At 33.9% G+C, this 25,469-nt stretch overlaps 1 protein-coding gene across 1 annotated transcript; it reads left to right on the top strand.

The window, feature by feature from the left end:
• Positions 1-6,867: 6,867 nt before the first annotated feature.
• On the top strand, positions 6,868-13,950 carry LOC102620529 (uncharacterized). The gene is made up of 5 exons (XM_006492929.4): positions 6,868-7,072; positions 7,161-7,346; positions 7,455-7,691; positions 10,507-12,411; positions 13,040-13,950. The coding sequence occupies exons 1-5, from the start codon at positions 7,033-7,035 to the stop codon at positions 13,702-13,704; spliced, it is 3,033 nt and encodes a 1,010-aa protein (XP_006492992.2). The 5' UTR covers positions 6,868-7,032; the 3' UTR covers positions 13,705-13,950.
• Positions 13,951-25,469: the final 11,519 nt, after the last annotated feature.

Raw genomic sequence — 25,469 nt, 5'->3', positions numbered from 1 at the left:
TGATCATTTACCGTCAAACACACACACACACACACACACACACACACACAAACTCTACCCCTATGATTATAATTTCAATAATAAATTTGAGATAATTTTAATTTGGTGACGATGTATGTCTCTACTCCACTCACAATACAAACTCTAGCCCTATGATTATAATTTTAATAATAAATTTGAGATAATTTTAATTTAGTGGCGATAGATGTCTCAACTCCACTCATATTTCGTAAAAAAAAAAATTTATAAATTAAATCTATATAATTTTTTTTTAATTGCGAGAGATTAAATTTATGAAGACTTGAATCACTATCTTCATAATCTTTTTTAAATTTGAGAGTAGTAATTAACCACTGGTCTAAAGTACAAGTGGCTACTTGCACCCATTTACTTATACAAATAATTGAATGTAGTGCCCCTACGTGTAGATAGGATCCAACTACGTTTCCTCCTGAATACCATACCCCCATTTCTTGTCGTTATTCTACCCAGCCGTTAGATTTTAATAACTTTAATCTAACGGTTGGGATTTGTAAATAAATAGTGAAGTGGTGTTTGTCCGCCATCTGAACCCGTTCCAATTGGTTTTGTGACTTTTTACTTTCTTCAACGCTTCACCAGTTCTAGAAATATCGACCGCCTTCGAGTCATCGACAAGAAATTTGGAGCAGGTGTCATTTTTCAGTTGTGGGCAAACTTAACAGGAGCAGCGACCACGTGTGACTTCGGATTGGAGGTGATCGCGGTGAAATTGTTTTTTGGCGTGCTAATCTAATGGCTTTCGAATACATTCATTCAAATATTAAACGCACCAGTAAATGGATTTACTTCTGCAAATTGAGGCGGGAGAGCGAAAATCGTAATTTTATGGATGGTCATTCCCAACACGGCAACACTTATGGCTCTTTTCCTTTAATTTTCTTCTTTGAATTTTCCTTTGATTAATCATTAAAAAACTGCTTTAATTTTTTTTTTTTAAATCATGTGTTGTTATCAGTTAATAGTTAATGTCGTTGAAATCAAATAGCTGTTATTTATGGAAAGTGGAAGTATAGCCAGAAATTTTATTAATCCCATTGTAATAAGATATTGTTATAAACTGTATTGTTTCCTGTAACGAACACAATAAAATTACAATAAATTAATAATTTTGAGACCACGAAAAAATTTATTAAATTTAGCAAATATCAATTAATGAAGAATTAATAAATTGTTAATTTATGAAAATATTTATTATTTTGAAAAAATATGATCATGCTTATAGTATTGATTTACTCTGACTTAGTATCTATTATGTTTTATTTGAATAGTAGTTTTCTTTTAAGAAGACTTTTTAATAATAGCTGCTTTACATTAATACTAATATGATTATTGTACGGTTTTTATTGTTCTATGTTAAAAGTAGATAATTCTACCACACAAACCATTTCAAACCAAGAAGTATTAATATTGAATAATTTATCATTGCAGAACAACAATACCAACTATAATTTCTTTTCGCATTACAAAAACTTAAAGATGAGATCCAAGTGAAAATTAATTCAAAAAAGAATCAAACATTACGAAGAAAAAACTTTACACAAGCAATATAGGTATATCATATGAATTTTGTTTTGTACGAGGTACTTAGTAATTTATATAGTAAATGAGTCCTATAAAAAATATGATTTTTTGAAAAAACTATTATCTTATAAATTTATAGAATTCTTAATTTATCACATTATCTCAAATTAGGACCACAAAAACTATTATTTAATCCAGCGTATTAATTTATTAAGATTTTACGTTTGTCATGTTTACATTTCTCAACCATAATTGCTTCAACCTATTTTTGTTTCCACATGTGCCACTTTTTTGTTATGATAACTCAACACGTGTCTTATTTATAGTCACAACTTTCTTGCTACAAAAAGAGTTCCCTTCTCATAATTGAATTTCCTGATATTCGAATGCATGCCATGTGACACTTTTTTCACCGCATAATCTGACTGCCTTTTTAGCAGATTGGACTGCATTCTTAACACTGATAAATTCCTACACCCACTCCTTATCCTTTCATTCATAGTTCGTTTTTTATTTCATTAACTTTACAGTTTTAGTAATTTGATTACTTCTCATATACGGCTACAATCACCTTCATTTTATGCCAATAGCAACAACAAAATTATAAATAACCTATATTTTATTGTTCCTCACTGGCTACTTGTTTCTACAAATACTTGTTTATTATTATATCCAGCAACATTTTCTTGCTCCCTTAAACAAAATAATTGCAACATTAACTGTTCCTGTCTAATAACAAGCATTCCCAGTTTGCTTCATGTGCCACGTGGCCGCTTCATACTAGCACGATATTTCTCTTTCTCATCCAATGACGACTGCACTACAAGATGAATAATATGAGTACAGTGCCCAAGAGGCATGGTAGATGTAGCCATGTAGTTCAGCTATATTCTGAGCCCATGATTACCTATGTTCAAGTAATAATAGAAGGTAAGAACTGGCGTTTAGTTGGTGAGATTACTCATCTTCTTCCAATTTGACACAAAATGAAAGTGACAAGAAAGATAAATCCTTTTCTAAGTGAAAGTTTTATGAATTATATTCAACAATTGTCTCAATTAAGATTTTAACTCCCTTTTATATGTAAACCCTAAATAACATGAATTTACGAGATTAGACGGACCTAAGTTTTTTATAATAAAATTTTACTTTTCAAAATAAATATAAAAAGAAATGATTTTTTTTTGAAAAATATGGAATCTTTAGTTGCTAATTAAGAAATAAATGATTTATAAATACTACTTATTCAACAAAGTTGATTGATTGATATAAATTTATTTTCTATTAAGATAAATTGACGAAACAATAGCTGATCGAAGAGCTACTTTAAGGATTGTAATAGATATAACAAAAATTGAAAAAATATTTCATTTGAATAGAGGCTATAGTAACATTGCTAGGAATTATTAGTCGAATAGGTGACAATGTACTTTCATATCATTGAGTATTTTTTCTCTTAAAGAAACCGTACCCTTTCTTAATATAAAATTGGTAGGTTAATAAAAAATTATATAATCAACAGAGGATTCAGCATGTGACGAGTAGAGAATTGAGTCACCATTGGCTAAAAAAATCTAAAAATAAAAGAGAAAATTAGTTGCCCGTTAATTTTATTAATATTATCTGTTAAATTTATAAACACATAAAGTTTAAAATTCATAAAATAAAACTTTAACTTTGGAGAATTATAGAAACCTATATTGTAATTAAAAATAATAATAGTTCACCATCCAAAATATTTTCATATTCCTAAAAATAGGATTAATTCTTCTAACTTTCATAGCAACATTAGAGAGAATGTTTTCAATAACGAACTTCGTGAAAAATTATTTTTGGAATCAGATGAAATGAATGATTGTTTAGTTATTTATGGCGGAAATGATACATTTTGGAAATATAATAATGTGTGGAGAACAATTATAAGGGGAAAACTTAGGTGCAACTGTGGTACCGTGCCACAGTCGCATCTAGCCGTTGGATGTCAGTCGACCCCACCAATCCAAGTGCATCGAACGGCTGGATGCAACTGTGGCACGGTACCACAGTTGCACCGTAGCCTGATCCCAATTATAACTGTATTAAGAAATATTTTATATATTTAAAATTTTAATTTTTATATTTTACTATTATCTAATTGAGCTCCTGATAAATTATTTTTTCTCATTTCGTCATTGTATATAATTATACATGAGTGAAAGAAAACACCTTCACTTAGTTTCAACCTTATACGAGCACTAAACGATGGAATTTGTCCAAAAAATAACATGAATGCATCAATAGTAGTGTCTTTTATTTTTATTTTTTATATATACTGATATATTATAATAAAAGTTCTACTGATATTTACAATAAAAAATCAATCATGATTTTCTTTAATAATTTTATTATAACACAGTTCGAAGGACAACCTCCTTAATAATTTTAGTATGATACAATATGAAAGTTGACTCTCACTTGATATTAGGGGGAGATCTATTTTACCTAAAATGTAAAAAAATATGTAAATTTATTTTACCCAAAATGTAAAGAACACATGTAGAGGAGAATTGAGTCCCAACAATAACCGAGACTCGAACCCACGTGCCTAGGGTTATTGAGCGCATGGGTGGTTAGTAACAGTGTCTTTTTATCCTTGCATTGAAAACTTATACATGCCTAAATCTCATACCAGTTGTCCAATCAAGTCTGCTGGGAATGTCAAAACTTATTTAAAAATAATATATACCATACAAAGAGTTGGATTAGTTTGACCACATATAGTGAAAATATCATGAATATTGTTTAAGCGAAAAGGAAAATTTAAGTTGAAATAGAATTGGAGCAGGGTTGACCCGCAACAATTTTATAAAGGGGATTGCCACTTTCCCCCTACAGTAATTAACATATACTATTTACCCCTCTTCTGTTTTTATAATGGTCAAAAACCCCCCTGATAGTATAAGTTTACAATATTATCCTTATTTTTAACTACTCTTTTATTTACATTTATTATAAATTAAATAAATTACATGAATAGAAACTAAATAAAAAAATTAAGTATTAAAAACAAGAAATATATGTTTTGATATGAGCAAAAAATTAATAATAAAATTTTTTCTTGTACTTATTTATTTTGTGAACATTTTCTTATAATAAACATTTTGAAATATTTTAAAATTAAATGTAAAAGTATAGGTAAAATATTTTATTATTTATCTTGTAATAAATTTTTATTTTTCATTCAAGTTTTCTTATAATAATTTTTTTTATCATTTTACTAATAATTTTCTTATATATTTATTGTAAGAAAATTTTTACAAAATAAATAAGTATAAAAAAAATTTTATTATTAATTTTTTTGTTCATATCAAAACATATATTTCTTATTTTTAATGCTTAATTTTTTATTTAGTTTCTATTCATGTGATTTATTTAATTTATAATAAATGTAAATAAAAGAGTAGTTAAAAATAAGGGTAATATTGTAAACTTATACTGTCTGGGGGGTTTTTGGCCATTATAAAAATAACAAGGGAGAAAATGGTATATGTTAATTATTGTAGGGGGAAAATATCATGAATATTGTTTAAGTGAAAAGGAAAATTTAAGTTGAAATAGAATTGGAGCAGGGTTGACTCACAACAATTTTATAATGAGGAGGTAGTGCATTGTAGGGGTGTTCACGGATCGGATTTCGCGGATTGGACATCAATCCATATCCAATCCACAATTTTGCGGATTATGAATTTTCAATCCAATTCAATCCACGGATTGGTTAAACTCAATCCAAATCTAATTCATATGTTTGCGGATTTGACTCAATCCATATCCAATCCATCATTTTGCGGATTGATATGCGAATTACAAAATTTTCAATTGGTCCAATCCACAAACTAATAAAATGAAAAAATAACATAAATAATTTTACTACCAATCAAATTCAAAATTGAATAAGATTTAAATAAATTAATTATTTAAATAAAACTAAAAAAATGCATTAAAGTTTTAAAATACAACACACCGAAATTAATTGTTCAAATGAAGCTAAAATAATACATTTAAAATTTCAAAATATAATACATTAAAATTAATTGTTCAATTAAAGTTATAATAATACATTTAAAGTATCAAATTATAACACATCAAAAAGAAAAATGTTTGCTGCCAATTTATATTTCGTACTTTAACTTGAACTAAATAAACATAATTGAAATAAATAACGAATAAAATAATTTTATTGAATAAAAAAATTAACAAATAAAATAATTTTGTTCAAATGACTCCTTGCACAGAGATCAAGAATTTGGAGAAGATGGCCGAAGGAGAAGTTTAAAGCTAGTAAGAATCGTTGGGTGCTGGTGGCTCTGTGCTTGTGACAGGAAAGAATACGAAGTCAAGGGTTTTTTGTGTGCTTGTGACGGGAAAGTTTAAGAAGTCAAGGTTTTTTTGTTTTCTTGTGGCTGCTTCGGTGAAGTGGCATTTATGATAAATGTTTTGTTTGGTTTATAATTTTTTATTTTGTCTAAGAATTTTTACAACTTATCTTTGTATATTTTAATTATTTAATTATTTATGTTATTTTTGAATAATAGATAAGGTATCTTATGGTGTTAATATAAATATGTAATTACATTTTACTTATTTATTAGTAATGTCATATTTATAAATTTTTTAATTAAATAAATTTTTTTTGCGGATTGACGAATTTTTACGGATTTACAGAAGTGAATCTATATCCAATCCACCGGTTGCGGATTTTTAAATTTTTAATCCAATCCAATCCACCAATTCATGGATCGAATTTTTACGGATCGGATGGATTGAATGGATCGGACCGAATTCTGAACACCCTTAGTGCATTGAATAAAATGCTCGAACATGGTTACATAAGATGAAGCTGCAGGCAGAGGATAATAGCCAAAGACACAATTTTTTTGTTCGTATTAAATCATTTGGAAGATTACATTGACCTGATTAATCTAAATTCGAATTAAATATACCACTAAAATAGTAAAATCCTCCCTACAAATATTTAACACGTAATTTTAAATCATCTGAACACCCTTAGTGCATTGAATAAAATGCTCGAACATGGTTATATAAGATGAAGCTGCAGGCAGAGGATAATAGCCAAAGACAATTTTTTTGTACGTATTAAATCATCTGGAAGATTACATTTGACTTGATTAATCTATATTCGAATTAAATATACCACTAAAACAGTAAAATCCTCCCTACAAATATTTAACACGTAATTTTAATGTACAGACGGAGCATATAACACGCGCGCATGGAGTAATGGATAAGCTTTATGAATCATCATTCATCCCCATTCACATAACAAAGTTCCCGTTCCGTACATCACTTTCCACTTTAGAACCCCACGTTGAAAATAAAAGTCGTGGCAGTGCGAGTCTCTTTCTAAATAAGCCACTTGACTTAAACCCTAAGTTTTATTCTTCTCTCATTCTACTTCGTCTTGCTTGAGAGATGGATAATCAGCAACAAGATCACAATAATACGGCATCAGGTTTTGATTTTTGTTTGTCTTCTTCTCTTAGCATTTTATGTGATGCGACGAATTGAATGGTGGTGGGATGAGTTTTTTCATTTTGCAGGGGTGGCCCACGAGAGTCATGGTCACTTGTGTCCCAAATGTGGATGGCCATTTCCAAATCCACATCCAAGTGCAAAGCAGAGGCGTGCTCACAAGAGACACTGTGGAACCATCCAAGGTTACAAACTTTACGTGGATATGGACGTGGACCCCACTCTTTCCGACGATGATCTTCCCAAAACCCCCAGTCAGTACTTAACTCTCTTTGCTTGTTTGATTTTATCTTACTCCCTTTAAACTTCTTGAATCAGTACAATAAAAATTTGTCTATTTTTGGTGAATTTGGCTTTGTAAGGTCCTAAACTTGTGGGGAAAAGTGATTCTGAGAAACCAAGCGGTGGAATTGGTGAAAAATCGAATAGATCTGAGAATGAATTGTTTTCTGATGCTGTGACGGAATTTTCTGACAGTGGTTTTAGTCCTGGGATTGAAGAACGTCCAAAAGATGCTACAGTAGCAGCAACTGATGTTCGAAAGAGCAGCGAGAAGGATCTTACGGTATTCTACTCTTTTAAGGATAATGCAATTACGGGTACGTTTTCATTGAAAATGTACAATTTCTTCATGTCTGCTGTACTTATTTAAATTATCATCTTGTCATGCATTGTTTGCCAAGGTTCCGTATTGTATCGGATATCACAGTCTTTCAAGTGTTAGACTTAGTGCAATTCAAGGAGTGCATAACTTCAATTTACTGCCAATTGCAGACATAAAAGCTTAAAAGTTTGGAGGTGCATATTTGCATTATGATTTACTTTCTTGTGTGTAATTGGTAAGATTTAGAAGGCGATGAAAGGCTGATTTTCTTTTACTCTAAAATTGCAATTCCATTTGTGGATGTAGTAGTAAGACCCTTTTTTAGTCATTGCCTTATACTTTTCTTTTATAGAATTATAGTCTCTATTACTAAAATCTTATTTCACTAATTTTTAGTACATTTTTTGCAATTAATTTTCTCATAATTCCCTAGTTTTTGCTTAAAAGTTAACGAGCTTGAAAGAAATGAGATACTGGATGATAGATATGGAAAAATCTATTCCTGATTTTTAATGTATTCAAATATATTCAATCTTGGATTAGTCTTGACCAGGGCAGAAATTAGAAGGGAGCGGGGGCAGCCTAGCAAACGTTTGTTTCTTTTTTTCAATGCGCATAACTTTTGTGCAAAATTTAAATATATGTTGAAAAATATTCCTACATTTTCCAATTACTTTGCCAAATTTTTTTAGTTTCTTGAGTTCTTATCCTGGTTTTGCTCCTGCTTGAGGATGATTTTGTGTGTAGAATGAGAAATGTTTTAATCAAAGATTGGTCAGGAATTTTACCTGGAAGTCTTTATTTGAGTTCCATACTATGTTTGTATGTATGCTGTATGTGTTAAAAGTAAGCGTGCATGTGCTCATCATCTCTGACTGAACAACTAGTGTATGCATCCATTTGACCAAAGAAATGTTACTTTGCAGCACAAGGGAATTAAAAAAGTCCGTAAATGTTATACTTATTGTTTATGAAGTTCAAACCAGCCAAAATTTGGCTTGAAGTCTAGTATGGATAATTTGTGAAGCTGGCTAAATTGTTGAGCCAAGTTAGGCTGCTGAATTTTGAGCTGGTCTCTTGATGGGCTAAACTTTTTGTAAAAAGTGGTAGTCCACAAAAGGTGATATTTAGGTGTGAAATTTTTGAAATCCTTGAACATGTCAGAATTATTATTTTTTCTGTTTTCTTATACTTTATTTATCTTTATTTTTTTTGTCATTTTTTTTTTCATATTTAGAATTTTAGGCTTGTACAGTTCCATTATGATGCTAAATGATATCAAGCAGGTTTAATACCTGGTTGAGAGAGAGAGAAACTGGAACTATAGTTTAATTGCAAGCACGATTGATTTTCTAATGACCATGCGAAATGAAATCTGGTGGCCACAATAAGATATGATTTTTAGCTATTTGTAATTTTCGAATGGCCACCCAGTCTTTGCTCAGTGCATATTTTATCTTATCCAATCCTATATGATACAAACATCACGTGCAGTTGGGGGAAGAGTGAGTGAGTTTTGATCATCTGATTTTGTAATACTATATCATCCTGTTGATTGAGAAAATCTAAAAACTTAAAGCTAATCTTGATTAACTGCTTCAATCATTGAGTGTAAAGAACCCTAATCAGAAAGAAATCGTAATCCCAAATGAAATATGAATTCAATTCTAAATGCAAATGAAAACATCTTATGAAAGGAAAAAAAAAAATTGGTTTGCTAGTAGTTTTGTTATTTTCTTTGTTGCATGAGAAAATGCCTTACTAGTTATGATAGTTTTGTAACACTGAATTTTTTTATGACATTTGAGGAATTTAATTGGATAATCATCTGAATGATAAAATTGAAGGAAACTCGGAGCACTGCCTTTAGTTGAGAGACTCATAAAATGTTAGAAAACAACTTATGTGTCAAACATACCTCTTGTCAACTTCATCATGAAAGGTGTATGCCTTATTCCTTCCATTAATCAATTCTTATAAATTTTGAAAGGTATTTCACCAAAATCTTGCATGCCATCTCATCTACAGACAGCAAATATTTTTTCTAATCCTAGCAACTATCTCCCATGTGGAGTTTTCATCTTTTGACAGATACTTCCATATGCACTAACAGATACTATTTTTTCTATTAAATTTTATTGAAGCCATCTTGAATTTGTTGTTATTTGATTGGTAAATCCAAAACTTGCATTGCTTAACCTTTAACTTTTGGCAAGATTTATTGAATATCCTGAACAATTCCCCCACCCCAAGCTGTAAAGTATACTTTCTGTGATACCAACTTTATGTTGCTACTGAACTGATAACGTAAAATAGTTTAGTCTATCTGTTTTGATTATACAGGTTAACAGTTTTTTGGGGTCAATTAACATTGTTGTTTTGTGGTGGGGTAGGGGGATGGGGAGTGCTCCTGTCAATGGTTTTAAGAGCATTTTGAACCTAAACCTAGGAGCCTAATTTGTAGTCTTGCTCTCCCATAGTAAGATATTTGATATCTTCTTTAAAATGTGGAGTTTTAAAAGTGACAAAGCAGAAATCCTGGTCCAAAACCAAATTGGATTTTGAACTAATAGAAGGTAAGGGATGAAAACACTAAAAAATACAGAAAGATTAAGCAAGCAAAGTGGCTAACACTATTACTCCTTACAGTACAGTTATTCAAGAGTATCTTACAAAGTGCTTCACTTGTTGGATAACATATGGTGTTTTTCCAATCAGACAAGCGATATTATTTTCTGATGTTATTTTCACAATTTTATTTCTAATTTTACCCATTAATGTGTTTGTATTTATTTCATATTACTGTGCAGATGTTATTGAACCATCGAGTAATTCAACTTTCAGTGGTCAAAAGCAAAATTCCGAGGTTCCTGAAAATGCAACTGCTTTGCCAGGGAGTAATCTGGTGTCCCAAGTTGATGTCTCAAGCACTACAGAAGAATCTGCTGGTGAGGTTATGAGAGAAGGATTGATGAAAGATGTTGGGCAAGAGACTGATGCTAATGGAAGTGGTAAAATTGATTCAGATGAGAATTTAGTTCCTTTCTTAGACAGTGAATATCCAGACCAAACATCCAAGGCAGAATCCAAATGTCAAGAGATCGAGAAGAAGAGTACAGATCCTATGCCTGCTGCTGAAGTTTTTCTATCAAAGGAAGAGCATGGTGTAGAGACAACTTCTAAGATCTGCCTTGGCGATCCAGTGCCTGGAAATGAATCTGCAAAACTTTCAGACGCTGCTGATACTACTCAAAAGAAGTTGGGTGCCGAGCAAGGTCTAGACTTCACTAGTTCTGTTGATTCAAATGAGAGTTTTGGTGGAAAGGAAAGAGGGAATGAAAATGTCTATGAGCTTTCTGTGCCAGCTGATATTCCCGTGGTAGACCATGCAGAGATGATGCTTGAAGGTTTTAAAGGTCACAAGGGATTAAAATTACGTCAGCATGTGACCTTAGATAATGAACGTGTCTATGAGCCTTCTGTGCCAGCTGATATTACTGTTGTAGACCATGCTGAGCCGATGCATGAAGATTTTAAAGATCACAAGGATGTTAAATTACACCAGCCTGTGACCTTAGATTCTTGTGAAATTGTTACAGAGAAGAAGGATGATGCTGAAGATTGCCTGAGTGCAGTCAGTAAGGGGTCTGCTTCAGATGTGCATGCTGTGGAAGATATCCATTTTCTTAAAGGTAGCCTGCCTGTAGCCGAAAAAACTTCCACCAAAGAGGAAAATGATGAGCCTCAGATCAAACTCACTTGCAAAGAAGGATCAGATGAATTAGGAGTTTCTGCAGCGGCAGCACCAATTGGGATGGAGAAAAGCAATACTGTTAGCTCTATGGAAAAACCTTCTGATGTCTCTGATGATTCATTACGAATATCCGTTCAGGAAACTGCTGTGAAGGTCTTGTCTGAGGTGAATCCTATAATTGCCCGGTCAGAGGCAGATGTTGTGAGCTCACATGATACAAGTCATGTGAATTCGGCAAGTGAAACGTGTAATGTGGTTGAAAAGAACGAGAGAGAGAGAGTTAAAGAGGATTATTTTGCCAAAAACATAATAACTACTGACTCAGCTTCTGATCTCCCTGACTTCCAAGCCAATCTAACAACCAATATACACGAAAGTAATGATGCAGGTGATCATGAAAAAGGTAAAATAAAAAAATGTGATGGAATGGCAGTTGAAAGTAAGGAGGAACCTTCGGAGGGAAAGCTTTTATTGGAGTCCAAAACAGTTTCTGAGACTGACGACAACCTTCCTGAAGCCCCAGTTGTTGCCAAGGATGTAAGGGATGTATCCCTGATGAAATTATCAGAAACTAAGCTGACTGACATCAGTGGAGTTTCAGATACTCAGGATGTTCCAAAGCAACTTGAAGTCAGTGATAGTGACAAAGCACAGGGAGGGTATGATGCCAATCACGGCAGAAACATCGACTCAGAAGAGAGAACATCAGTAGGCCATGCAACCAAAGCTTCTTTACTTTCCCCTTCAGATACTGAATCTTCCATGCAAGGTTCTGTTGCTGTTGATGATAACCATGCTGTGGAGCAGGGCATTGGACATTCTGGCATTAATCAGTCTTTACAAGGGGAAAATGATGATAATAATTTTGTTAAACATCAGTTTGATGCATCTGCGGTTGATGTTTCAGTTGACTCATTGAGCCAAACTGATAGTTTGGAAGGCAACTGGGGTTCCATATCAGGTACACTTGCATCTATCTCAATGAATAATCTGGCCATTGTGAAACTTTTGTTATCACTACTAGTTGACCTGACATGATTTTTCTAGCTCATCTGATTTCAATAGGTCAATGTATTAAACATTCTGAAATAAAAAGACCTGTATATGTACACTTTTTCTTGTCTAATGCTTTGAAGGATCTATTGATAAGATGGCACAAACTTTTACTAATTATTTTGTTGTCTGCTTTGATTTTAATAATTCAATTTGTTTTTGACTGATGAGTTCCATAAGGAGTTATAGCTGATTCTAGCCTTGTATAGGGGTGATTTGATATACCTTTGTATAGCACAAATAGTGCTATTCTTTGTTTTCTGAGTGGACAATTGGTCCACTATCTGTTTTTACATCTTCCTCATTAATACATTTTTTCTTTTCAAAAAAAAAAAAAAAATTCCATAAGGTATTATGTGATGGATAACAGGATAAGTAAACATTTGGGAAATGACTGGTAGTCTTTCAAGAAACCAGTTCCTCTTTTTGAAGGAGCTAACTATGCTATATGAGAAAAGCATTTAATGTGAACTGCAGTTCTTTATGAAATTCAGGCTGATTGCTTATTTTGATGCTTATTTTGATGTATGGAACAGTGCTTTCAACCCAGTCAGTAGATGCTGAAAATTTGTCATCAACTGACAACCTAGCATCAGCAGAAGCAAAGAAATTGAACTCAAAGAAACTAGAAACTGCAACTGAGAGACAACATTCTGAAAAATCTGATGTATTTGAGGCGCCTTCTTTCATGACATTGGTTGAGCCTGGAAGTGGGAGTGACGAGAAAGCTGCCGTTTCTAATATTGAGACAGCACAGAACCTAGAGCAACAAAAGGCTCCTTCACAAGCTGGTTGGTTTCCTACTCTTACTCATGTCGTGAATGATTCCCAAGGGAGAAAGAAGAATGAAGAGAGAATCGCCAAGGTAACAAATTGGAGTACTGGAAAGCAACACACTCCTTTGAAGAGTCTTTTGGGTGAGGCCAATCTTGAAACCAAGCCAAAATCACCAAAACCGAAGGAAAACAAAGCTCCTGTAATTCAAAAAGATGAGACAGCGGCAAAAGACAATGGTGCTGTGCCTATGACAGTGAGTGCAATACTCGGCCCAGAAGTGCCGCCAGCTGAACCTGCCAAGAGAGAGACAGGGAAAGAAGCGAATTCTCCAGCAAGGTATCCTGCAGATATTAAGAGAGAGAAGAGGAAGGTCAAGGGGAGGCCTTATTGGGTACAATTTGTGTGCTGCTCTTCTATCAATTAGGATGCAATTGCTATATGCCTCGGTCATATTAGGTTAGATTAGAGACAACGAATAGTTGGGGTAGCACGTTGCGCTGACTCTCATATGTTGAACTAGCTGTAATTTGCTACTTTGTTAGACCTTTATGTACATAATACTGGTCCATCTTGTAGTTTTATTGTCAGGTCTTGTGGCCTTTGTTATTAGAATTCTATTTTCTATTTGCTGTAGTTATAAAAAATTTATGATATGTTTCATGATGGTGAATTAAGTTTTGTTTGATGGGCGAGGAAATAGATTTACGATAACCTTGGTAAATGTAGTACTTGAGGGGCGTGGATACTGTGCCGAATGTCAAGCAACCGTTTGCTCAATTTATTTTATCAAATAAAATAGATTAAGTGAAGTAAATTAATTTATTAATCTCGTAATTTTTTTTTAAATAACATGAATAATAAGGGAGGGAAAAAAGAAATAAATAAGGGAACCATGAAAAAGACAAAAATTTGTTTCATGTTTGACTTCTAAACTTTTCACGTATTTTGTTCTTTGTCGCATTTTAAAAACTCTAAAAATTATATTTGACCCTGTTTCATATTCGAGGTTCGTGTTTTATATATAACAATCCAAGACGTGATTAGTGTTATATATTTCATGTTTACTTGTATTTATTTTTGATGAATGTAGTTGCATAGTTTACATTGACAATCGCATATCTTATATTTTTTGTTTCATGCGTAAATTTATATTTCACATTTACCTAACACGTGACATTTTTTAAGTTTGGTGTTTCATGTCTAAAATGGCATTCAAGTTTTACTTTTTCCCGCCGTTTCATGTTTGACGTTAATGTTTCACGTACAGAGTTCAATGTTTCATGTGATAAATGTTCAATGTCATGTTAGATGTCAAATGTTTCATATTTAAAAAATGTCGTGATCTATAGACACAATGTGTGGAGTTTCAAGTTTTGTGTTCTAAATACCTCCAAAAATTACTATTTGCCCCAATTTCATGTTCGACCATTGTTTTGCATACATGACATCGCATGATTCATGTTTTGAGTAAAATGCTGCATGTTATGTCGTTTCATGTTAGATGTCTGTTGTTGCTATTGCACATCATATTGCTCATTTCTTTCGTTCTTTCTTTCATGTATAAATGTCAAATTACCCTTAAAAATTCTATTTTTCCTCCACTTTCATGTTTCATTTTGATGTTTCATACAAAGTGTTAGTTATTTCAGATTAAATGTCAATTTTCATGATCTAAATGCCCCCAATTTTTTTTTTCTGTTTACAATAAAATCTCAAAAGTTAATAGCATTGGGACCATAGAAAATCTATTAACTTTATGAATATTAATATATCGATAAATTAATATGAAGAAATTCTTTATTTTTGAAAAATATTATCATGTCTATATTATTTATTTACATTGATTTAGTATTATTTAATTTAATTTGAATAGTAGTTAGTTATCTTACAATGTTAGTAATTCGTTTATTGTGGAGTTGTTATTTTTTCATATTAAATATGACATATGGAGCTTGTCTCCCACTTATTGCAAAACGACAATACAAATTAAAAGTTCGTATTACATAAAAAAGAATTAGAGATGAGGTCCAATTCCAAATCAATTTCAGGAAGCAGTAAACAACACAAAAGCACTTACATAGTTTATAAAAGCCATGTAACATATCATGTGGATTTAGTTTTAAATAGGTAATTATTGATTTATATAATATGTGGGTCCTATATAAAAATAAGATTCTTTTTAAAAAGTTATTATTTTATAGATTTATTGAATTATTAATTTATTACATTAGCACTAAGTCAGGACTGATAAAATCTATTATTTATTTGAGATTATTAATTTATCAAGGATTAATTTATTGAAATTAAACTTTTCAAGTTTCATGTTTGATGTTTAAATTTTAATATTATGTTGATATTGTATGTACATAATTAATATATCATGTTTCCTGTGTAATAGGGGTGGACAAAATACCGGACCCGACCCGAAAAATTTCGGGTTCGGATCGGATCGGGTTATAAAGAAAACCCGATCGGATGAAGATGGTGAAACCTGATCGGGTTGTGATCGGATCGGATCAAATCCGATCCGATCCGAAAACCCGATCGGGTTGCTTTAAAAAAAAAACCTAAATCTAAACACACACGCCACACACAAACAACACATTCACATTTCACAATACACACAAATACAAGTCAAACACAAATCGGGCACACATACACAAACGATTGCAACTACTGAACTACACACAAAGGACATACACACACACAAACGATTACAAAAACACACACAAATAACACATTAACAACAACACACGCAGCACGGCGGCATTAATAGCCCACTGCCGACAGCCAATCCACGTACACGGCCACTCACCCACCACCTACAGCCTCCCTCGCTCGCAGCCCACTGTCGACAGCCAACCCCCAGCCTCCCCCAAATAAACACAAACACACACACAACCAAAGCTGACGCCAATCGAAGCCGAGATCCAACGCTAAACGCAAGATTCGACGCCAACCGAAGCCGAGATCTAACACCAGACGCAAGATTCGACGCCAACCGAAGCCGATCTACTGCTACGAAGTACTCGATCTGCTGATCTACTGCTACAAAGTACCGGATTTGTTGCGCCATCTCCATGTCTCTAATCCTCCACCATCACCCAATCCGATTCAATGTCTATTCGAACCCGGCAACACCCATTCGAACTCGGTAAGCTACAACCTGAATTTTGGCTGTTGATTTTGGGTTTTGGAAGTGATGCTGCAACACCCATTTGAGCCTTTGACAGTGATGCTATAGATGTATATTATATATAATGTATGTGTGAAAGATTAATGTTTAATTGGTATTTGGTGGTTGGTAATAATAGGTAATTATGTATTTGTTGAATTATACCCGACCCGAATAGACCTGAATAATCCAAATTGATTCAAATCTAACTCGAACCGCATCTGATCCGATCCGAACCGAACTCAACCCGAATTTATAACCCGATCCGATCTGATCCGAATATAATTCGGATTGGATCGGATCGGGTTTTAAGTTCGGGTTGAGTTCAGATGAATTTTCATCCAACCCGATCAACCCGAAACCCGATCGGGTTGATCTGAACCCGATTTTTCCCACCCCTACTGTGTAATGTATAATATTACATATCTGACATGTGTGATTGTGTGTTTGGCATACATTGTTTCATGGCATACATTGCGTGTTTGACAAATTTGTTTCGTCTTGTCTGACTGACAAGTTAGATTGTCTCTTAGTTGGTTTTGCTATTCATTTCTCATTCACTGTCCTTGTTTCCACGTTCCTCTATGGCTGGTTCAAGTAGTCGTGGAGCAGTTGATTTGCATATTGAATGTGCACTTTTGCAACTTGATGAAGAGGAGGAGGGTGGTCTTGAGGTGGCTGGAGAGGAGGATGACGATAATGGGGGGATTAAAATTGATTCTCGTTATTGCCTTGTGGGATGTTTCCTAACTGATAAGGTGATCGATTTTGCTGCTATGAAGAATACTATGGCGGCCTTATGGAGGCCGGGAAAGGGTGTTTGTATCAAGGACTTATCTCATACTCTACTCTTGTTTCAATTCTTTCATGAAATTAATGTAAGGAGGGTTCTTGATTCTGGACCATGGACATTTGATCAACACATTCTCCTTGTTCACAGATTAGGTGCTGATGAGCAACCCCAAAATGTTCCTTTGTTCCATACTACCTTTTGGATCCAAGTGTATAATTTGCCACTTGGTTTCCAATATGAACGGATCTTGCATAGTATTGGAAATTATATTGGTTCTTTTCTAGAGTCGGACGAGAATAATCTCAAAGGTGTTTGGCCGAATTATATGCGACCGAGGGTGTCTCTTGATGTAAGGAAGCCTCTCAAGCGACGAATGCAGTTGAAACAAACAGGAGGGGAATGGTTTTAGGTGGATTTCAAGTATGAACGACTCAATGTGTTTTGTTTTATATGTGGTCTTTTAGGCCATACTGAGTGTAATTGTCCTTCCTTGTATGATAATGTGGATGGTAATGTTGTTAGACCCTATGATATATGGATGAAAGTGCCGCCTAGGCGAGGTATGATGAATTTCGGTGAGCGTTGGTTGAGGACAGCGCCACCAAAAATGGAGGAAGGCAATCTTAGTAACTGCTCACAATCAGGGGTTGCTATGGTAGTGGATGAGAATGAGGCCACAAAATTGCAAGGATGGGAGAAAATCTCAAGGAAAAGAGCAAATTGATAGGAATGTGCCTATTGGTTCGGAACTTCCCAATCCTGTTGTAGCTTGGAGTCAACTGGGCATTAATGGCCAAGATTCGGGGGATTCTGCTAGTGGCATGGCTATAGTAAAGGCAAATGAATTTAATTATGATTCTCACTTATTATTTCCGATGCTAAGCGCAGAAGGTCGAGTAATGGGCCGTTTCCAATAGTGGGCCTTGAAGAGGTGGATATAATTACTACGATGGAGAATTCAGATGTTCCAAAAAACGGACCAGCGGTGGGACCTGTGAACCAGGCCCACCGAGACAAATGAGTTGCTTAAGATGGAACTGTCGTGGATTAGGCCACCCACGAACAGTTCAGGTTCTTGTAGACCTGGCCAAGCAGGATAATCCTACATTTATTTTTTTGATGGAAACATTATGCCATAGAGATAAGTTAGAAAAACTTAAAATCCAATTGGGTTATGTTGGTTTGTTTGTGGTGGAAAAGGTTGGCCGGAGTGGTGGGATAGCTTTATTTTGGAAGCCCAATTACAAGGTTCAAATTTTCAAGTTTGGGAAGAATTTTATTGAAGTGGCTATTGGGAATACTGAGGGGAAACAATGGCATATCACGGGTTTCTAGGTTTTCCAGAGTCTGTTCGTCGTCGTGAGTCATGGAGCTTATTGCGTTCTCTTGCTTTGTCTTCCTCGTTACCATGGGTTTGCCTTGGTGATTTTAATGATCTCCTCCACTCAAGTGAAAAGCGTAGGAAGCATGTACACTTAAATTGGAAATTGCATGGATTTCAGGTAGCCGTTTCAAATTCAGGGCTCTTCGATTTGGGCATGATTGGTTATCAATTCACATAGGAACGCTCTCGGGGTACTGGAGGTTGGGTTGAGGAGCAGTTGGATCGTGCCCTAGCCTAGAAGCCTCTTGTTCTGATTATCTCCCAATCTTTCTTGATCCTGCTCCGGTGGTGAGAACTTCGAGGAGTAAGAAGTTTTGGTTTGGGAATAGTTGGCTCCGTGAATCTGATTGTATAAAGGTTGTGAAGGAAAGCTGGGTTTCGTCTGTTTGGGTACCCATTCAGAATAAAATTGTTTCTTGTGGCTCTGCCCTTCTTCGATGGGGTAGTCACCTTATGCATGACTTTCGAGCTCGTATTTTGGAGTGCAAGAAGAAAATGACTTCGTTAAGGGGTAAGCGTGATTCGGCTAGTGTGGATAGTTTTATTGAAGCTAGAAAACGTTATAACGAGTTACTGCATAGCCATGAGATTTTTTGGAAGCAGAGGGCAAAATCCATTTGGCTTAAAGAAGGTGACATGAACTCAAGGTATTTTCATGCTATGACTTCAGCACGGAAAAAGCAAAATATGATTGGGAAGCTTCGAAATATTCAGGGGCAGTGGTGTACTACTCCGGAAGACATTAGCGAGGCAATTAGCAAGTATTTCACTCATATTTTCTCCTCTGAAGGTGGCTCTTGTGTTGAAGTCCTCCAATGTTTAGAGCCAAGGATTACAACTGAGCAGAATCATACTCTTATGGAGTCGTTTAGTCCAGCAGATGTCCGTGATGCGATCTTCAGCATGCATCCAGATAAATCACCAAGACCAGATGATATGAATCCCGTTTTTTTTTCAAAAATTTTGGTCAATAGTCTGAGATGATGTCTCTGCTGCGTGTCTAAACTTTATTCAACAATGTGTGTTCCTTGCTGATTTGAATGAGACCTTTGTTACCTTGATTCTTAAAAAACCCAACCTTGATTATATAACTGATTTTCGGCCAATAGCATTATGTAATGTCCTTTATAAAATTGTTGCAAAGATGTTAGCTAGTCGGCTTAAATTGGTATTGGGGGTATATTATTTCGGACTCTCAGAGTGCTTTTATTCTGGGTAGAGCAATTACTAATAATATTATGATTTCGACTGAGGTTATGCATTATCTTAAGAGGAAAAAACAGGGTAAAGAAGGGGCAGCAACTTTTAAAATTGATATGGCTAAAGCATATGATAGAATCGAGTGAAGTTTTTTTTTATCTTCTATTATGCTCAAGATGGGTTTTGATTCTGGTTTTGTTATGTGTGTCCACTGTAACCTACAAAATTTCTCGTGATGAGATGGAAATAGGCCATATTGTTCCTAGCCGTTGTCTTCGGCAAGGTGACCCATTATCACCATACCTCTTCATTATCTGTGCTGAAGGTCTAAGCTCACTCATTAACCATTATGAGAGAGCAGGGCTGTTACATGGGGCCAGGATTGCTAGGGGTGCTCTATGCCTTACACACCTATTTTTCACTGACGACTGTTTTCTATTCTTCAAAGCTAGTGCCCAAGAGGCTCATGTGATGAAGACTGTCTTATCTATGTATGGGGCTGCCTCAAGTCAGAAGGTTAACTACAATAAATCATCCATTTCCTTTAGTGCAAATGTTAAAGATGATGTTTCTCACTCGATTTGTAGTCTCCTTGGGGTTCAGGGCATTGACGACTATGACACTTATTTGGGTCTTCCCTCATATATTGGTAGAAGCAAGTCTGCGGTATTTAGTTATATCCGTGATAGAGTTTGGAAGTGCTTGCAAGGGTGGAATCAAAAATTGTTATCAAGAGCTGGTAAAGAGATTTTACTTAAGACAGTTGCACAAGCAATGCCCAACTATGCAATGAATATATATCTCCTTCCCATGGAACTTTGTAGAGAGTTAGAGAGGATGATGAATTCTTTTTAGTGGGGCAGTAAAGGTAATGGCAGTGTGGGTATTATTTGGATGAAATGAGACAGACTGTGTAAACTGAAGACTTATGGGGGTATTGCTTTTAAAAGATTGCACTTTTTTAATGTTGCAATGCTTGGAAAGCAAGGTTGGCGTCTCCTAACCAATCCCAATACACTTGTGGCTCGCCTATTCAAGGCAAGGTATTATCCTAACACATTCAAACCAAACATGCCATTAAGAGTACAGGCAAAGGGGGAGGGAAGTGGAGATCGCGACAGAAAAAAATTCCAAAACTGACAATGACTATGATCAATTAGCCGGTCAAGGCAGAAGGAGAGGTTGTATCAACAATTTGACAAATCCAAAATTGTGTGATACAACTATTACAAGTTTGGTCATTACTGTTCTGAATGTTATACCAAATTGCCTTAAGATAAAGAGAATCAAGAGAATTAAATTTTGCCAAAGAGAAATAAGAACAAACTTTGTTAATGGCTCATCATGTCAAAAATGAGGCTGATTCAGATGTTTGGTATATTGACATCGACTGCAGCAACCATATATATAGTAGTAAGTATTACAAATATATGCAAGTTGATAAGTATAATAAAATCTTAAACACCAACAACAATACTAATGAACAATAAAAATAAATTATAGTAAATACATTGATTAAATAGAAATTGTAAACATGATAAAAATTATAGAAATAACTTGAGGCATGTACTAAACAATTTCCTTAAAATAGATTTGCCACCTACTGTTAGATGCTTTAGTTTTGAACAACAACTATTTCTCAAGATACAATGGGAACAAAACAATTTCAGCACAATTTCTATCCTATCTTGATTACATCTGATTCTCTTGTTCGACAAAGGGCCCTTTTTATACAATAATCGCATTGTAGCGGGTATAGTTTAGTGGTAAAAGTGTGATTCGTTCAATTAATCCCCTTAATAGTTAAGGGGTCCTTCAGTTTAATTGATATTTCAATCAAAAACTTTATTTCTTAAAAGGATTCAATTTTAATCCTTTCACTCTCAAAATTTGCAATTGCAAGATTTTTCTTCTTTCAAATTCCCCATTTCTGCTTTTATTTTACTCAAAGCACAAATTTGAATAAATGATGATCCAAGGATTCTTACTCATGGAATCTTTGGACTTAGTTTGAAGGTTTTATTGAATCATCGTGGTTCTAGTATGAATCTGAGGTTTCAATTGATTCATAGGGTCTTAACAAGAAAAGCTGCATTACATACAACTCAAAATAATGCGTAGAATTAGCTAAGCATTTTCTTTGAACAAATATAGAATTGGAGTGGATGGTTTTATAGTTCAAAAATTAATGAACTATATAGAAGAGTTATCCATTGGAACAATACTACTCAACAGATTAATTGAAGTATTGCTACTAATGATTCGAATCAAAATCCATTTTTTGGGCGCATGAATAAGTTGTATTCTCAAATTATATCAGAAGTATTTGCTGCCATGGTGGAAATTCCATTTTTTCTTGGTTGGTAGCTTTTTTAAAAGGGAAAAAAATTGAAAAATCGCCTAAATTAGAGGGTTATTAGAAAGGGCATCGCTTTCTATATAACAAGATTATTAATCATCTGTTGGGGTTACTCGAGACACTTCTTATTAAGTGATTTATGTGAATCATTAATCTTTCTTTCGTGGAGTTTGTCTATTACTCATAGGAGTTTTTAATAATCAATTAGGTTGTTGTAGTTGGTCTCTATTATGGAATTATGATCAAATTCAACATCCCTCCATTTTTCTTTGCTTATTTCTACTAGAATTTTTAGAATAGAATTGAAGTGTGTAAAAGACTTGTATGTAGTAAACTTGTGCTGATATAACTATCTATATATACATCGTCCCTCTTTATTGCATAGTTCATTTTGGGTCAGCGTATGTTGTGTTCTAGCAAAATTTAAATTGAAGAAATAAAAGATTCGGGGAAAATTTTCTTTTCTCGTGATTTGTATCCAAGGAAAAACTTGAAATTGATAATTAGGATTATGAACTTGAAACATAATTTCATTTTTATTTTTTAAATTGGATCAATACTTGTAATTTTTTAAGTATAAGTAAAGGAATTGTACTCTGGCAACTTTATTTAAGGCAGAGTTTGATTTTTTGGGCGGTGACAGTGGAAAAGTTGATAGATAAGTCATCCTTACTACCATTTTACAAAATCATTCATAAGATTTTCACCTCATACAGCTCCTGGTTCAATTTTTTCATTTCCCATCGAACTTCCAACATGCTTGAACTCTTGGATACAAATAAATTTCAAAAGAGAAAGAGGAAAACTCCATGCACTATTTTTGTGTAATGCTTGTTGTTTATTTGAAATGAAATGAGCGTCTAATTAGAGATATTGAGAGGGACATTTTAGTCCTAATAAACTGCATCAAGGAAATATAATGGCCGCCTTTAATGTTGTAATTAAAATCCTGTAATTGTCATAATTAATTCTAAAATTAAACTAAAATTTGAAATTAGAATAAACTCTTGTCCATTAAAACCAAGCGGTTTAAGAGCCAAAAATTAACAAAATTTGCAAAAATGTGGTAAATGCGGGCTAGCACAATTTGTACCGATATTCATGTATGCAGGATGTGAGTGCACATAAGTCCAGCTAATCGGGTAAGGATTTACAGCACTCGTTATTGACACTTGTCTTGTGACACTTTGTTAAAAAAATATTTGTAGTTACATTCATTTGGATCATTTCTGTATTTAACGGACAAGTATGATGAATTATTGATTTTATGACATCAATATATTAGACATCAAAAGATAATTGACACTACAATAATGTATTAGTAACAAATAAAATAAAATAAAAATTTTATTTTAATTGCTCCCAAGACATCAACATAAACCTAAAATCAACATAAACCTAAAATTCTAGGGCCAGATGCCTCATCTCTTAACACCTCTAGATTATCTCTCCTTCGACCTCTCAAATTCAAAATGCCAAATGAAACCACTCTGAGACCCATACCATGCGAAACCCTAATGAGTTACATTCTGTTACAGAATATCAACCATGTTGCAACAACATGAGCTCATAAAACTCTCTTTAGATCTCCACCTTTTGTGTTGATGGCCATCTTACTCGAGTGTGCACTGCTCATTGCACTTCTTCGAACTTCTCGTTAGCTAAACTTTTGTCATCTTGCATTAATTCAATCTTCGATCGACATAAATTTACTAAATTAAAGGGATTATGGTTAGATTGTTTAAATTCACCAACTTGGCAACTTTTTCTCTCTTTCTAATCTCTTTCTTGTTGGAAATTCATTGCATCATTAACGTCTTGTTGGAGAGATAAAGACGATAGGGAGGGGTTGTGATTGTGGTTGTGGGAACTGTAAATTGCGAACTGTTGGGGATCATCTCATATTTTGTTGAAGAGAAAGAGGAAAATTTAAAAAAATTTAAAATAATGGATAAAGTGATTACAGTAGGAGATGCAGCGTCGTTGAGCAGTGGTCAAACAACGTCGTTCTTGGATTCTCCTCCATCGTCGCCGTCACCGTTCTTCCCTAAAAATCTCCCTCTAATCTCAGCATTTCTCACCTTTGCTCTCGCTGAGTTCCTCAAGATCTTCACGGCCTAGTCTGTTTGTTTAATTATCTCCATTTTTATTCTTTTTTTTTTCAGCATTTCTCTTTATTTGATTGGTTACATATTGTAAATTTTGTTTATTTGGTATTTCGTCTGCATAAAAAAATGATTTTTTTAACAAAAAAATAGATTGACTTTTTCATTAGGGCTTGGAGCTCCAAAATGCTCCTTTGATTGTGATTAATCTCCTATTCAAAGAATTATGGATGTATGATATATTAAATGTGAATTGAATACAAAATTAGTATAGGCTAATGTAATTAAGAAGTCGTTCTTCTGGAATAATAATATCTCGGTTATTCTGTATGTTCTTGCTAGATGCTCAGGTACAAAGAAAAGAGATGAGATTCTAAAAGGATGCTTGATTCAGGTGGAATGCCTTGGTTACATTCTGCTACTATGTTGGCTCTAGCAGTAGCTATTGGTCTACAAGAAGAGTCAGGAAATTCATCTTTTGCCATTGCAATGTTCTTGGCTTGCGTTGTATGTTCTCTTTTAACTTTATTGGTTATCTCTTATGGACATGTGTGTGTGTGCGTGTGTTGATTCTCGCATGGTGTGATGTTTGCAATGTGGATGATATGCTTGAATTTGCTTGGTGCTTACTGTTCTTGTTGACCTTTCTTTTCAACAAAATATATATATACTTCATCTTATACTCCTCTATCACTTTATGAATAATATGATCATCAATTTCAATAAACACATGTATGATAAATGATTATTTCTCAGCTTATTGAATAATTACTTTTTAGTCTTGACTTCCTTTCCCTATTTTTGTTTATTTTTCTTCTCAGGAAAATCTACATTATCTTGGATTCCTCTACCATGTGCAGGCCAAAACATCCTAACATGAGGTTAAAGCATTATATTGTGATTTTTATTTATAAACGTAGTGATATTTTTGGTAAAATGGTATTGAGATTAATGACATAAGTCATTTGTTTGTAAAGACTAGGTTTGTGAATTCAAAGGTGTGTGGAATTATATGAATTAAGGATTGCCTTAAAAAAATTGAGAATATGTGGAGCTTTAAGATCTAACATCTCTTAATTACCCTGTACTCTATATTCATTTTGTACTAGCTGTTTCTTCTAGCCTCTAGTTACTTTGGTTAGGTGCTAACCTTCCAATAATACTTATGATTGG

Source organism: Citrus sinensis, chromosome 9, assembly GCF_022201045.2.
Source record: "Citrus sinensis cultivar Valencia sweet orange chromosome 9, DVS_A1.0, whole genome shotgun sequence".
Lineage (NCBI taxonomy): Eukaryota > Viridiplantae > Streptophyta > Magnoliopsida > Sapindales > Rutaceae > Citrus > Citrus sinensis.
The sequence above is the reverse complement of the archived record's forward strand: the minus strand, read 5'-3'. Positions and strand labels throughout refer to the sequence as shown.

Coding starts and splice junctions, on each gene's coding strand:
- LOC102620529 (XM_006492929.4), top strand. CDS start 7,033: ATGGATAATCAGCAACAAGATCACAATAATACGGCATCAG. Junction 7,347..7,454: donor TGATCTTCCCAAAACCCCCA/GTCAGTACTTAA, acceptor TGGCTTTGTAAG/GTCCTAAACTTGTGGGGAAA. Junction 7,692..10,506: donor TAAGGATAATGCAATTACGG/GTACGTTTTCAT, acceptor ATTACTGTGCAG/ATGTTATTGAACCATCGAGT.